Source organism: Stegodyphus dumicola, chromosome 7 (genome assembly GCF_044657685.1).
Source record: "Stegodyphus dumicola isolate Sdum_Otavi_A_Nest chromosome 7, ASM4465768v1".
Classification (NCBI taxonomy): Eukaryota; Metazoa; Arthropoda; class Arachnida; order Araneae; family Eresidae; genus Stegodyphus; species Stegodyphus dumicola.
Window position 1 is genome coordinate 41,854,840 of NC_140774.1, and position 14,971 is coordinate 41,869,810.

A 14,971-nucleotide genomic window follows, 5' to 3' on the forward strand; every position below is an offset into this window, starting at 1 on the left:
AACGCCAGTTAAATAAATATTTTGTCAAGGGTCATTAAACTTGCATCTGTAACTGAAATTAGTCTTGTGCTATTTTAACTAAACAAGATTGCAGTTATTGGAATTCTAGTTCTCTTCTAATAATGGAGCAAAAGCCAAAATGTATGCATGCACACCATTGGTTGCAGTCTTGTGTCTGGAAACTAGTTCCAAAGATTGTGACCCATTATGTTCTAATCCAAACTAGTTTTCATGCAAATTTTTGACAAAAAGGAACTAAATTGTACAATTTTTCAATTATGAGATGAAGAAGAGTTGGCAATTAAATACTTTCAAGAATGATCTGTTATGAAAGATGTTGTTCAAGTAATTACAAGCTATGTTTTAATGTTATATCTCTAGTATAGCACTGAAGGCAACGGTAATGCCAAGACAAGAAAGCACAGTGAACCCAAAATTAGTTCAATGGAATAATTCTATGAAAAAATTCCGTAATATTCTTTTCAAATGTACATATTCTGAATCTGATGTGGATACCACAATACTTCTTTGAATGGCCTGTTTACATATTTTTGTTACAACAATAAATATTTATTTAATGTTGTTAAATATTTAAAACAAACTGGTATTAAATATTGTTAGATTAATTACATATTATATAAACTGTTATTATGTACGTAGTTAGATTACATTATTTATCAGTTTTGAGCCCAAAGGAGCGTTAGCTGAGAAGGGCTATTAATTTCATTTTGGCATTTTGCACCGATTCATTTTCTGTGTTGATTCACTTTTCAAACTGTTTCCATCAACTATTAAGGTAACACAGAAAACGTTAAAAATAATTTAAATTTTGCAATGTTGCTGTTGAATTAAATTTTATGGTTTAAGTGCGAAGAATATGATATTTAATAAATAAAGGTAACACAGAAAACTTTAAAAAAAATGCCCCTTTGGCCATAATGTAAAATCTGAAAGCCTTCTTTTTTTTTTTTTTTTTTTTTTAATTTGACATTGCCCAAACAGGAATATTTTCATCATATAAAACACTTCTGTAACTGGAATTATATATGACTACAACCAATAATTGCAAAAATAAAGGCAAGGTAAGTACTTTTAACCCTTTGACTCGCGGTAATTGCGCCCCGAAATCACCAATTTTCGAATTTTTTTTTCTCTTCTTTCCGCAATTTTTGAGTAAAAATCAATTGATTACTGATCTTTTACCTCTAAATAACACAAAATGACTGCAGATTCATACATGTTTTAGGTCTTAGTACTTCAAATCGGATGTCTTTTAAAATTTGTTTTCAACGAGACAAAATAACTTGCTTTTATTAATATAAACAACTTTAAATTTCAAAAGTTATTCATCGTACATCATGTTTTCTATCATAAACAATAAAAAAAGCAATAATTAAACTGCATATATAATAAAAAAAAAAGCCTCTATATGTAAGGCATTTGCTTTGTGGTTTCTGGGCACGACCACTGTGCCACTAGAGCATTGTGTCTAATGCTCACAATGCTCTAGGGGGTCGGTGGTCGCGCCTTGAAACCACTGCTCTTCACAATGGCGTTTGCTTGCTTCTCAAATACGAATATTAATTTTTACCCGGGTATAGATAAGGGGTTTTGAAATCACAGAGTTATTTTATTACTAAACAATACATGCACCTGCCCAGTAAAAAGATCTTTCTTTTCCAGAGACTTTTCTTTGACCTCAACACATTTGCTCCTCAAGCTAGTATTGTGATTTTATAAATTATTTCCTGTGGTTTAAATTTAATGTAAATATACTGTAATTAAAAATAAAAATCGCCTAAAGTTTTATTTAAATTTAAAATATTTTCAGACGAAATACGAATAAAATAAGTATGAATGAAAAACGAATGATCCATACCAAAGCCAAAAACAAAACGAAGCCCCCCCCCATTAACATAAAAAACCACAATTTGATATGCCAGATCGAAGAAGCTAAATAACGCTGGACATATACCAGTGAAATTTAGATCCAGGCAGTGTGCATTTTGTAGCACAAGGTAGAAACCTCATAGAGGATACATGTACGGAATGTGCACTTGGATCTATGCATGCACCAAAAAGACAAAACATGCTTTGAACAGCGTCACAAAAAAATTTGTTCTTTGAAATTAAAAAAAAAGGACTTAGTCTTTTTCTTATCCTCATTTTACCGAGTTTCTTTATCCATTTAGCCAAATGTCTTTATTATGTAGGTACTTATATTGTCACTGCTATAGAAAAATTACATAAATGTTTATTTTTTAATTTTTTCTGATGATTTACTTTGTAAAATAATGTAAAACAATTATATATAATGCAATTCGTACATACATTTTTTTCAAATTCATAAATTTTGCCATTTATTAGAAACACGCACATAGAAAGGCAAGTTTTTTTCCCCCTTCTCCTTTCCCCCCCCCTCCCTACTACCTCAGTAGTAAGTTTCAAAGTCCTAGACGCGGGGTGGTTTCACAGTGCGACCACCACCCACAGAACAATGGACAAAAGTAGATTTTTTAATTCATATATTATTTGTCTCTAGGATCATTATATTCAATTTCTATAGGTTTTAGTTAAAAAAATTATAAAAATAATATTGCGCGCGTCAAAGGGTTAAGCCAGGTAAAGAAGTGGGTATATGTGTGTGTGTGTGTTTGGTATTGCTGATTTCAATAAAAAAAGGAGGTGCACAACTAGATGTTATAGTAGACCAATGTACAAAATTTCAATGTTTTACAGCTAATCATTTTTGAGTTATACAAGATACATGTGTACGTGCATATGTATACATAAAAAAAAAATCTCTTTTGAATCCATTTTAAATCTATTATACAATTCATTTTGAAAAAATAAAAATATTTTATTTTATCCGTACATACAAAGTCATGCAAACGTGTTTGGGAATGGTCAAAATGGATATTTCCATTTAAATATGGTTCCCAAAATTTTTTTCAAATACACCTTTCCCTTTACTTCAAAAAAGGGAGGGAAAATTGTGTGCCTTGATTATATTATTGGAGTTATCATTATTATATCATGCTGTAGTTTCCATCAGCATTTGGCAATGATTGCTGCCCTATTAATGAAGAAAATCCAAATTCATACTTTTTATTATGACTAGAATTATGACTAGAAGAATGGTAACTTCTAAACATATGCATTATTTTCTTGTAAGTGATGATGAAAAAAAAAATTAATTTAAAGTGAAAAACTGTGCAATTGATCAGAAAGTATTTAACTTCTTTATATGTTTGGGAGGGTTCAAATCAGACCAGTCATAAGTTTTCAAACAAAACTAGTGTAAACAGATGTTTTCAATTTATGACCTGAAATCCATAAAACTACAATCTGCACTATCTAAGATTCTAAGCTGTATGTATTTCTGGTCTTCCTGTATACTTTTTGTTATTATATATGCTATAAAGTATTTCTTCTGCCTTCGTGGTGTGTTCTGGATGCTGGGGCAGTATTCCAGAGATCCGCGATTCGGTTCCCAGCGAAGGCATTGCTAATTTTTCATCTTGCCTGCTTCCAAAAAATACGTAATGTCTCTACAGTGGCGCCCAAACTAAAAAGAGTGTTGGATGATGATTCTCCTCACCCAAGATTTGGCGACTGGGTCCTCTAAAAACCCCAGTTGCCCTTTAAAATGGGGAATATATAAGGTATTTCTCCTGCCTTCCTAGCATGCCTTTGTGGTGTAAAGGTTCTGCATGCTGGGCCAGTATTCCAGAGGTCCATAGTTTGATTCCCGCTGAAGGCGTTGCTAATTTTTCATCTTGTCTGTTTCCAAAAATACCTAATGTCTCTACACTGGCGCCCGAACTAAAAGGGTGTTGAATGATGATCCCAGGATTTGGCGATTAGGTCCCCTAAAAAAAAACCCAGTCGCCCTTTAGAAAGGGGAGTATATAAGGTATTTCTCTCACCTTCCTTGTGTACTATTTCTGCATGCTGGGCAGGTATTCCAAAAGGTCCGTGGTTCGATTCCCGGCGAAGGCATTCCTAATGTTTCATCTTGCCTGCTTCCAAAAAATGCCTAATATCTCTACAATGCTTTTTTAAGTGTGTTGCTGGACAATTAAAAAATTTGTGAAACATATTTTTAATTTTAATGTATGGAAATTAATATGATCATAGCAGATTGCTGGGAGGAAATAATGATATATACATTTCTGATAGTAATGGTGCATATATTTGTAGAACAATGTAGAAACATCCCTCTTCAAGGATTTCCATCCATACAGTGTGATTCCTTCCATATATTTCATATATATATATTAATGTTACATAATCAGTGAAGAGCCAGTTAATTTAGAAACTTGGTTTTCAAGTTAGAGGAGCATTTCTAAATTGTCAAATTTAAACTGCAAAGGGTTGTACCACATAAAAATACATAAAGTACTTGTTGAGGCCTGTTAAGTTGATTCATCACTAAGTCTGGATGATCATCTTTACAGATGCACTAATGACAGCCATGTTTGATCTACTAATCAAAAAATTATTTTTGAATTGGTGGCTGTATGTATATAAAGTTGTGCCATGGTGGGCTTCTAGTGAAGACTAAAGCTTGACTATATTAAAAAGCTGTTAGGATCTGTGTGAAGCATTTATCATGAAGATGGTAAATCAGATTAAAAAGAATTATGAACCCACTCAAATGAAGTTAAACTGAAATCTAAGTCCAACAAAAAGTACTATTACAGGACAGTGCATCCAAAGAAATCCACAAAATTCTTGACAAAAGTTAAGGACTTGCTTATTTTAATGTACTTTTTATTATGACATGATTCTCACTCATGAAGAATCTACAAATTTTGTATATTATTTCAAGGGTGAAACCATGAAGTCATGTGGAAGAAACAATATTGGTTTTTAAACACACCAGCTGTTATCTTCAGTGACATAGCTCATTGTCATGTATGTGATGTTTCTGGAAGTAATTACTATATGGATGGTTTTGAGAACTATTGTACCATTCCCTGCACACTCTTCAGATCTTACCTTTGTGACTCTAATGTATTCCAAAAATTTTTAGAACCCTATATGGCACTTGTTTCTGAATAGTTCTGATATTATGCACAGCAGTATGTTACTTCACCCTTGAACTAATATATCAGAGGCTGCTGATACTACATCATTGAGAAATTGCCATGGTCGATGTTTAAGTCTGGATTAAAGAACTGCATCTGCACTATACCTTTTCTGTTCTAATTAGAGTTAATTAGGGATCACTATTGTAGTTCTGTACTTCATATTATTTTTTTCATGGTGAGATTCTATTAGTGTGCATGCTATTGATCAGGCTGTTGTTCCATCTAAGGTTCTGCTACTAAAATTCAGAATATTTTCCAAAGTAGTTTAGGAATATTCGTTATGTTTGAAACTAGTATCTGTGTAATTGATCAATAAAAATTAAATAATTTTTTTAAAAAAAAAATCTGGTTAAAATCAGCTTAGATTTGTTAAACCAAACTCTTATTGGAAAATAATTTAGAAATGTGTTTATATATAGACTTTATTAAGTATATGAGTTAGTGACATGCTGTTAGTGATCCGGTAAACTAACATTCTAGCGTATTTGTGTGTAACGTGTTCAAGATAATTTTTACCCAACATTTAGAAATAAAAGACTGTTCCTTTATAAAAAGCTATTGCATAGGTAATATTTAAAACGTGAATGCTGTGGTTAGGATGATTAAGCACAGTATCCATTTTAACAAAGAAGTGTCTAAAGCCATTTCATCACTTTTAAGGATACTGATCATTTGAGTATAGTTGTCTTCCTTTGTAAATAACTTGCATTTAGCTGTAAAATTGAATTAGCTAATTTTCACCTATTCCCAGTACAACATAAATATATTATTAACTAGCTGTAGCAAGTCTTAGACGATATTTGCAATTCTTATCTGTGACAGTACTGTTATATTTTTGTGCAATATTTTGTTCATATTCATGAAAGTATTCATTTGATACATGAAAGGGTTTAAAATGAAATATATTTTCACTATTATCCCTAGTTTAAATCATAAAAAGATGCTTGATGAAATGAAGCAAGCCTCTAATAGCAAATCATTATACATCAGGCAAAACAACAAGTGAGGTTGCTTTGAATCGTTGCACTAAATATCTTTTATCATCACACTGTGGTATTTTCAGTTGCCTGAATATCATATACTTGTGGAATGAAACTTTTAACAGAAAGAAAAAAATACATGAAAAATTATATTAACCTCATATATTTCTGTCTGCACAGAAATTAAATAAATCCATCATTTCAAACTTAGTTAAACAGTTTTTAACTAATTACATAGATGCACACTAAGAAATGCATACCTATTTTATTGGCCTGTGTAGTCTTTTCGGAGACTTTTAATGTGCGCTTTATCCATTTTTATTCTGTTTTCCATAAAATATTTTATTTAATGTTCTGGTCTGCTTATGAAGCGTGCTCTTCTTTCTCTTTTACTCCATACAGATATCGTGATGATGTTATCAGGGAAGGTCAAGTTGGTGGTTATTGCAAGTTGAAAAAAAATCTTTTAAAACAACAAGGACAACATAAAAGTCCTCTGCAATCATGGTGAGCAATAATTTCTTATATTTATTGAATGTGTAAGAAAATTCATGTTATTTGCTATTTGTTTAATACAACTTCAAAGCATTTCTGTAATTCATGATTCTCAATTATTTAGCATCAATCAGCATAGATTTTAATTTATACAATTATATTTAAGATTGTGTCAGTTGAAGTTATAACAGTTAAGTAAGAAAAATTCACCTGAAAGTAAAATATTAAAAGAAAAAAGTGTTTAAAGTATTTATCATAAAATAACTAAGATATATCATCTACACTTGATACATATCTTCAACTTTTAATTATTATTTTATAGCTAAAATATCAAGAACTCTGAAACATTTTTAAACATTAGGATAACTTTCAAACTAGCAGATTTGAAATAGTATTCAGTTTGTGTTCTTTCTATCAGCAAATGGCAATTAATGCTAGAATACAACTATTTTTAGCTATAACATATGTTTATCTCTGGTTATACTTTCTAGCTCCATCTACAGAAAGTTGTATAAGCTATACTTGCATGTTGGTATTAATTAAATGCTTTGTCAGTAAAGTAAAGAAAAATAGGTTAGAAAAAAAGGGTATACAGAAAGATCAGAAAAAAGAAGATACATCATTGTTGCACAAAGGATGACCATTTTATTGACAAAAAAACTATATTGAAAAAATATTAGAAACAGTTAAGAGTTACCAAAATATCACTGAAAGTATCTTTTTTCCAGAAACTGTCTTGCCACAAACAAAATAAATAATAATAATAATCTCCAAGAGAATGTGAGTTGAGATAATAAGAATTAGAGGTTAGTCTATATTTTAGGGTACCCCTTGGATTATCGCCAAGTTGTTCTTTCATTTATGTTAACCTGAGTAGTTGAACGTTATGGAAACCCTATTATGACATGATTGTTTGTAAATGTGTACAAATGCTAGACATTGTAACATTTACTATGCTTGTAATGCATCATTATGGTGATTTTAATTTCTCAGAGTTTATTTCTGCATCAGATGTCGTGTAGGAAGTGCATTGCTTATTTTGTGCTGCGCACTGTAAAATGGCTGCCTGTGATAAGGTTAAGCTGAAGTTTCTGTAGGATTTGGAATGAATGGTAAGAGAAGCATTAATTGACTGTTATAAATGAAGGTTTACTCAGTAATCAATTATATGTGTCCTGCTTGTACAAAAAAAATGCATATGGTCAAACATAAAGATCGTTCAGATGACTTTGAATGGGTTTGTCGCAACAAAGGTTCAAATGCTCACTATATAAAGTGTTGCATTAGAAAGGGATCATTGTTTGAGAAGAGTCATTTGAGTATTATTGAGATATTGATATTTACATGAATGTGGGGTATGAAGCTAATACTAAAATTATTAAGACTGAATTAAATTTAATTCTTATTTTTGTGAATTTGTGTGGTGACGGCAGTATACAGATTCTAGTTCAGATCATGATAGACAGTTTATGGGTGCTGTTAAGAAATTCTGTGTCTCACACATATTGAAGGAATGGAAATTTTTAAATAAGATAAGTCGACATTTCCTTTTTGTACTGTGTACTTTAGATAATATGCATTTCCATTTTTATATTATCTCCTTGTTTGATTTAAAATGCATTTTATTGAGATTATATATTTTTTGTTTTACTTATGTTTTATTGCATTATGCTTTGGATGCCATTTTACTGGGGAGAGCATTGGACGTAAACAGGAATGGCGCCAAAAAATCGCCAATTTTCACCAAGGAGTACCCTGAAATATATTTCTACCAAATTACAAATTGCTTAAATATTCAACTAAAAAAAATTTTTCTTATTAATGATTAATATATCTTTTATATTTTTTCACCACATTAACTGTTACAAATTTTTCAGTTATGATGTAATATAAGAAAATTATTTAACAAATCACATATTTCCACATATTCTTTGTTACAGGTATGCAGAATTTGAGCACTTTGCTGAACTACCTGATGCTTTGAATAAAAACCTGTGTGATATAATAATAGATGAACCGATCTTTATCATGAAGCTTGATGCTAGTAAGTGAAATTGGCTGTGTGACTTTTTTATATTTTTTATCCATAATTTTGTATTTTGAAATTCCTGTTGCTTCCATTTCTTATTTCAGTTCTTTATATTTTCATGGATAAAATATAGGTGTAATTACCTTCTCTTAGATATGTATTGTAAATGATGCAAATACTAAATTTGTATAGCTGCTGTGAAAATTTATTAAAGTATTAAATAACATTTATTATTAGTTGTAGTTTTATTATTTGATCTTTTTTCAATTATGTTGGGAGTCTAATTGTTATGAAATAAACTAAGGATAAATATCTTTGGAAACGTTCAGTAATTCCAGAAATCTTATTTGATGTTGAGCATGCTAATAATTTATAAGGTACAATTCTGTTAGAATGGCCTCAGTTAAAAATGCATCAACAACCACACCAAATATCGTGCCTGAAGAATTTAACATTTGAAATATCGTAGATCAAGATTTCTAGCTTTCATTTGAAATATCGTCACTCGTAACTTTTTTTTTTTTTTTTTTGCCATATTTCGCCAATTCATAACATTAGATTTTGTTTTCAAAATTATCCAATGAAGTTAACTTTTGACCCGAGCAAAGCTTATATATGCCATTGTTATGTACATTTTTGCTGTGAAAAAAAAAAAAGATTGAGAACCAAAACATGGTTTGAAGGCTTGTGTTTTTCTTACCTCAATGCCATTTGTTTTACCTATCTGTGGTGTCAGGAATTGATGTTTATTGAATTTTGCATGCTTCATTTAGATATCAACCATAATATGACAGTAGATTGGAATAACTACTTGAGGGAGATATGTGCAAATTGTTTGATGTCTCATGAAAGAATTTAAATCGGTGGAGCCAACAAAATCGTTGAATATAGATGAAAGTCTTTTCACAAAAAGAAAAAACAACATTAGACGTATTTATCCATAACAGTAGGTATTGGGTGTTTATGCCAGGAAAACAAAGAATGTTTTCTGGTCATCGTTTCCAGTCCTTGTGCTGCAGTATTGATGACTGCCATTAAGGAAAACTTCACAAATGGTGGCATTACACTTTCAGACTGCAAGAAAGGATATAAGAAAGAGGAATTAAGAAATGCTGGATATGAACATTTTACTGTGAATCACAGTTATAATTTTGTAGATTGTGAAACTAGATGCCATATTCAAACTGTGGAGCAGTGCTAAATGGAGAAATAAACATCAGGGGACACTGTTCGCCACCATTTAATATATGATAAAATTTGTGATGTCAGTGACAAAATTAAAAAGTGAAATTTTTTCTGCAATATTTGATATTTGTAATTTTATGCCACCTGTTTAGATTGAATTTTGTTTTGTTTTGTTATTTTTTATTTATGTGTAGAATATTCTAGATTAAAAAATTAAAAAAGAATTTTTTTTTTCTTTAAGAATTAAGAAATTTTAAAAAATTAACTTTTTACAGAACGTTCTTTTTAGACTTTTGAACTTTATTTCATAACTTTATACTTGGCCACAATTGCTAGTCAAAAAGAAAGTGGTGCATTTTTAACTGACACCGCTCTAACGGAATAGTACCATTTATAATATTAAATTAATATATTTTATCATGTTAGGAGCAGTTTGAACCAAACTTTCCTCTAAGCTTATGTGTGCTCATGCATTTTAACTTCTCTGATGATTTCTGTGCTTACAGTTTACCTCAAAACTTGATTTGATTGAAGTAATCTGTAATGCAACTACATTTTTGTATCACAAAACTAGAATTTAAAACATTAAAGGAGAAATTTATTTGAATTAAATGGTGTCATTAGCTACATTAGTGTAGTATGCAGTCTTTTTTTTTTTTCCCCTTGAAAATTTGGCAAAATTTAAGTATCTATAGAAATAGAATTTTAATAGAAATTTTATAGAAAGCTTATACATTTCATGAAAAATGTAATATGAATCTTATCTTTTTCAAAGAATAATCTACTGATGTTAACAGATTTCTTTTGAAATGCATACCGGTCTTCTATAAAACCAACAGTAATCTATTGTTGAATTCTGCCAAATTATAAATATAGTGTGCTCTTTTTCATCTATACATTTGCCTATACATCATGAAACAAAATTCTATATACAACAATTTTAGTTTGGAAAAGCAATATGAGGGATGATAAGTCATGTTACAGCTCTCATAGTTTTAAATATGCAGTTTTATATAACCCTATTTTAATGAACACGTTTTGATTTTTGTGTTTTTCTTTTAACATTTCCTTTCTTAATTCTTTTGTACAAATACTAGTGTTTTGATAATATGTCTTTGATGTAAATGTCTCATTTTACATACCTGTTGCTGATATTAAGGTTTTAAGAGTCTTCCTCTTCATTTTTAAAACATATATAGTTACCAGGCTAAAATTGTTTTCTCTTTCCTCTCTGTAGTAATGAAATTTTTCTTTAAAGTTAAAATAATGATGCTCATACACTAATTTTATTAAATTGCTATGTTGATTTAATTTTATCATACATTATTTTCTTGTGTTTGAATTCTCTCCTGAATGAATGAACTAATATCAGTTTTTGAATGCATTACAGCTGTAAATATGTATCATCATTTCTGCGACTTTTTGAATTTGTATGCAACTTTACATTTGAATGATAGTTTTTCTACTGATGTAAACATTCTCATTTGGGACACAGTGAGTACTAAATAATGATTCTGTAATTTTTAATTATGAATTACAGTTCAGTTGCCTGACTTGAGTAATATCATCTGATTATTATTGAACATTTTATAATGTTTCATTCATCATTTTATAGTGTTATTATAGTCTTAGATCATTTTATTCATTTGTAAATAAAACTATTACGAGCTGTTAACTCTCTTTTATCAGCTTTTTCTTGTAGGTATTTAAATGCATTTTAAGTCATGTGTGTGGTTTCCCAGTTATGTTTGAAAATTAATGCACTAAATGTGAATTTCATTTTTTACCTAAGCAAAGAAGTTTTAATGTATGAGTGTTTTCATAAATAGAGGAAAAAATATTAATTGATCTGGTCAATTTTATATTCATATTCCATTGAATTAGCAAAAATTTTTATTCTAATGCTTGATTCTTTATTTTTAAATAACAAAAGTAACAACATTATGGAGTCAAGAAATAACCACTAAAGAAAACTAATAAGTGAAGTTCAAATGTAAAAATTCATGAAAATGGTCACCAGAAAAAGTTTTGCATTTCTCATGATATCCTCAGTGCAGCATTTATGTATAAGTTACACAAGCTATAGCTTAGGGCCCAAAAAATGAAAATATAGTATAAATATAGTATAACAGACTTATAAAGGACCCCATATCTCAAATAGTTTAGAGCCTTATCAAGTCTAAATCTAACTCTGGTATCAATATCCTCATCAGGGGGTTGCTGTCCTGAGACATGCAAAAAACACAACCTATTTCTGAACTAGCTAATCAGCAATTCATGAGACCAAATTAAATAAATTTAATTAAAATGAATTAAATATCTTCAAATTGCTCATTAGTTCCCAACACCCAACAGACTGTGAATGAAAAAATGATATTTAACTGAAATTCTCTTAAAAGTATGAAACAAATAATAAAGGCTTATGTAAAAGAATTAATAAATATACAAAAAGAACAGGTAAGTTAACATAAAAAGAAATTTAGCAAAAACATAAGATGCCAATGATGGTCGCTGCAAATGTGGCTAGATTCTATGTAACATGTGAATATAGTTGAAATGCCTAACGATAAATTTATTTAATCGGCAAAATATTTTAACGTATGTTTATAAATATATAAAGAGAAGAATGTTAATTGATCTAGTCTTAACTTTGTAGTCCACAGAAATAGCAGTAATTTTAATTCTTTAATTTTAAATAAGAAAAATAAGAACACTGGAGTCAAGAAATAACTACTGCAGAAAAGTGTAATAAGTGAAATTCAGATGTAAAAATTCATGAAGAAGTTCATAAAACCCAGAAAAGGTTTTGCATTTCTCATGATATCCTCATCAGGGAGTTGCTGTCCTGAGAAATGCTAAATATGCAACTTATTTCTGAACTAACTAATTAGAAGTTTAATAAGGACAAATTAAATTAAATTAATTGAATATCTTCCAGTTGCTCATTAGTTCCCAACCCCAGCAGACTGTGAATGAAAAAATAATATTTAACTGAAACTCTGTAAAAAACAAAAAATAAAGCTTATGTAAAGAAATTAATAAGTATACAAAAAGAACAGGTATGTTAATATAAAAACAAACTTAGCAAAAACATAAGATACCAGTGATGGTTGCTGCATCTGGCTAGAGTTCTTTTGACATGTAAATATAGCTGAAATGTTTAAAGATAATTTTTTTTATTCGGCAAAATATTTTAAATGGAGCTAAAATGTTTTACTAAGGACGAGAGAGAAAAATCCAAAAATAAATGACAAGCTAACAGGTATGTGATTGATACAATCTTATAGGTATACAGCAGTCTGTAATAAATTTGTAGAAAACGTAATGATCCAAGGGAGAATACATTGATTACGATTAAGAAAAAATTAATGTACAAGTAAGTTATGTGAAAAGGAACTAAGAAATTTGGCAAATAATAAATTAGGAAAATGGCACAGCACATGGCTAATAATTCTTGCAAATAATGCAGTGTGAATTTTCAACAAACATAAGACAATAATTATTTATCAGAATAACAGTAAGAAACAATCAGTCTAGGATGAAACAAATTAGTAATAACTTTATTGTAAAAGTTTAGCTGGTGTCCAAGAAAAAGAAGATAATTTAAACTGATTGTAATTTCTAAAAACTAAAATTTTTATGATTAATTAAAAAAAATTGGAAGTATTGTGTGTTGCATATGTAATAGATAAGATTAAAAATCAGAAATATATAGTGGTCAATTTTTAAAAATGGCAAAAAAATTTTTATTTCTTGTAGCCACTGCAAATTGTTTTTCTCTTGGCTCAAAATGGCTGATAATCACCACTGTTCCTGTGTTTATCATGTGGTTGTAGTTAATTTATGGTTATGCTGGAAATATATGGTAGCAGAAACTGAAATAAGAAATTATTTGTTAAAGCAAACTGAATTCATCTTAGAGAACTGTCTAACTATTTGAAAATGAAATGAGCATGTTTAGTAAAACTAGAAGAAATGATTCAGATATTTTCAAAATATTACTAAATATGTAAAGCATGACTATGTATGTAAACTAAACATGTAAAAAAATGTGTTTATTAAACATCGTTTTTTTATAAGCTTTTGTTCCACTGCATGTGAAATCTTGTCATCAATTTTAACCTAATCTATCGAGTTCCCTCACTGTTTCTTGATGATAGTGCAATGTAGGGAAGCAGTGTTTTCAAAATATCAGAATTTTATTATTTTCATTATGCAATATAGTAGGAAAACAAAATCTGAAAGGTTTCAGATTTTAAATTACGTCCAAAGAGGCATTTTTTAAAGTTTTGTGTGTTACCTTTATTTATTAAATATCATGTTCTTTGCACTTAAACCATAAATTTCAGTTCAATAGCAATGTCACAAAATAATTTTTAAATGAGCCTATCTTTAGAATTTCCCATACACAGTTCCACGTGGAGATAAAAAAAATCCCCCCCCCCATAGATTGTTGCCATTGCTCGCTTTCAAATCGTTGAGTTTGTTACTCAGAAATTCGTAAAATTTTACAAAATATGAAATCAATAATAAAACAAATTCCAAATTTCAAATTTGGGCTTCCACATGCCCATATTCGCATTAGGAGTACGTCATTCAAAGTTCGATTACTGTATGTACCGTTGTTTTATCACAATGCGAGAAATATGCATACATTTATGCAGATTTTTTGTTATTTAATTTCTTCAAATATAATGCAGGACATTTGGTGGCAACAGTTTGAAAAGTGAAACCGACATTTATAGTGATTAAACGCAAAATTGCAAACAAAAACAATAGTCCTTCATTGACAAGGCCCCTTTGGACTAAAAAAATATTTTCAGTGAAACTTGCATGAATAATGTAACTTAGTTTTCTGAATTGGAAGGAGAGTAATTTTTGAAAATTTTTTAATTTTTTAGATTCTTTGATACTTATGATTTTAAAATTTCAATGTTTAAAAAGTTTTGAAATTTTCACAGATTATCAAACAAACTTTTCGCCCTCTTTTGAAAAAAGAATGGTAAAAAGAATATTAATTGAGAGGTTTTTTAGTCCAAAGGAATTTGAATCCCGAAGGACTATTAGTTTCGTTTTGGCATTTTGCGTCGGACGGATAAATGTCGGTTCACTTTTCAAACTGTTGCCATAAAATGTTAAGAGTCCTGCATTGTATTTGAAGAAATTAAATAATGAAAATCTGCATA

At 29.7% G+C, this 14,971-nt stretch overlaps 1 protein-coding gene across 3 annotated transcripts in view; it reads left to right on the top strand.

The window, feature by feature from the left end:
* Eogt (EGF-domain O-GlcNAc transferase) overlaps positions 1–14,971 on the top strand; it is a 57,887-nt gene that overhangs the window by 16,799 nt on the left and 26,117 nt on the right. For all 3 annotated transcript variants that reach the window (XM_085820119.1, XM_085820118.1, XM_085820120.1), the window contains 3 exons: positions 6,479–6,583; positions 8,512–8,615; positions 11,176–11,279. In XM_085820119.1, the coding sequence (XP_085676245.1) occupies positions 6,479–6,583; positions 8,512–8,615; positions 11,176–11,279 (313 nt within the window). The remainder of the gene's footprint in view (positions 1–6,478; positions 6,584–8,511; positions 8,616–11,175; positions 11,280–14,971) is intronic.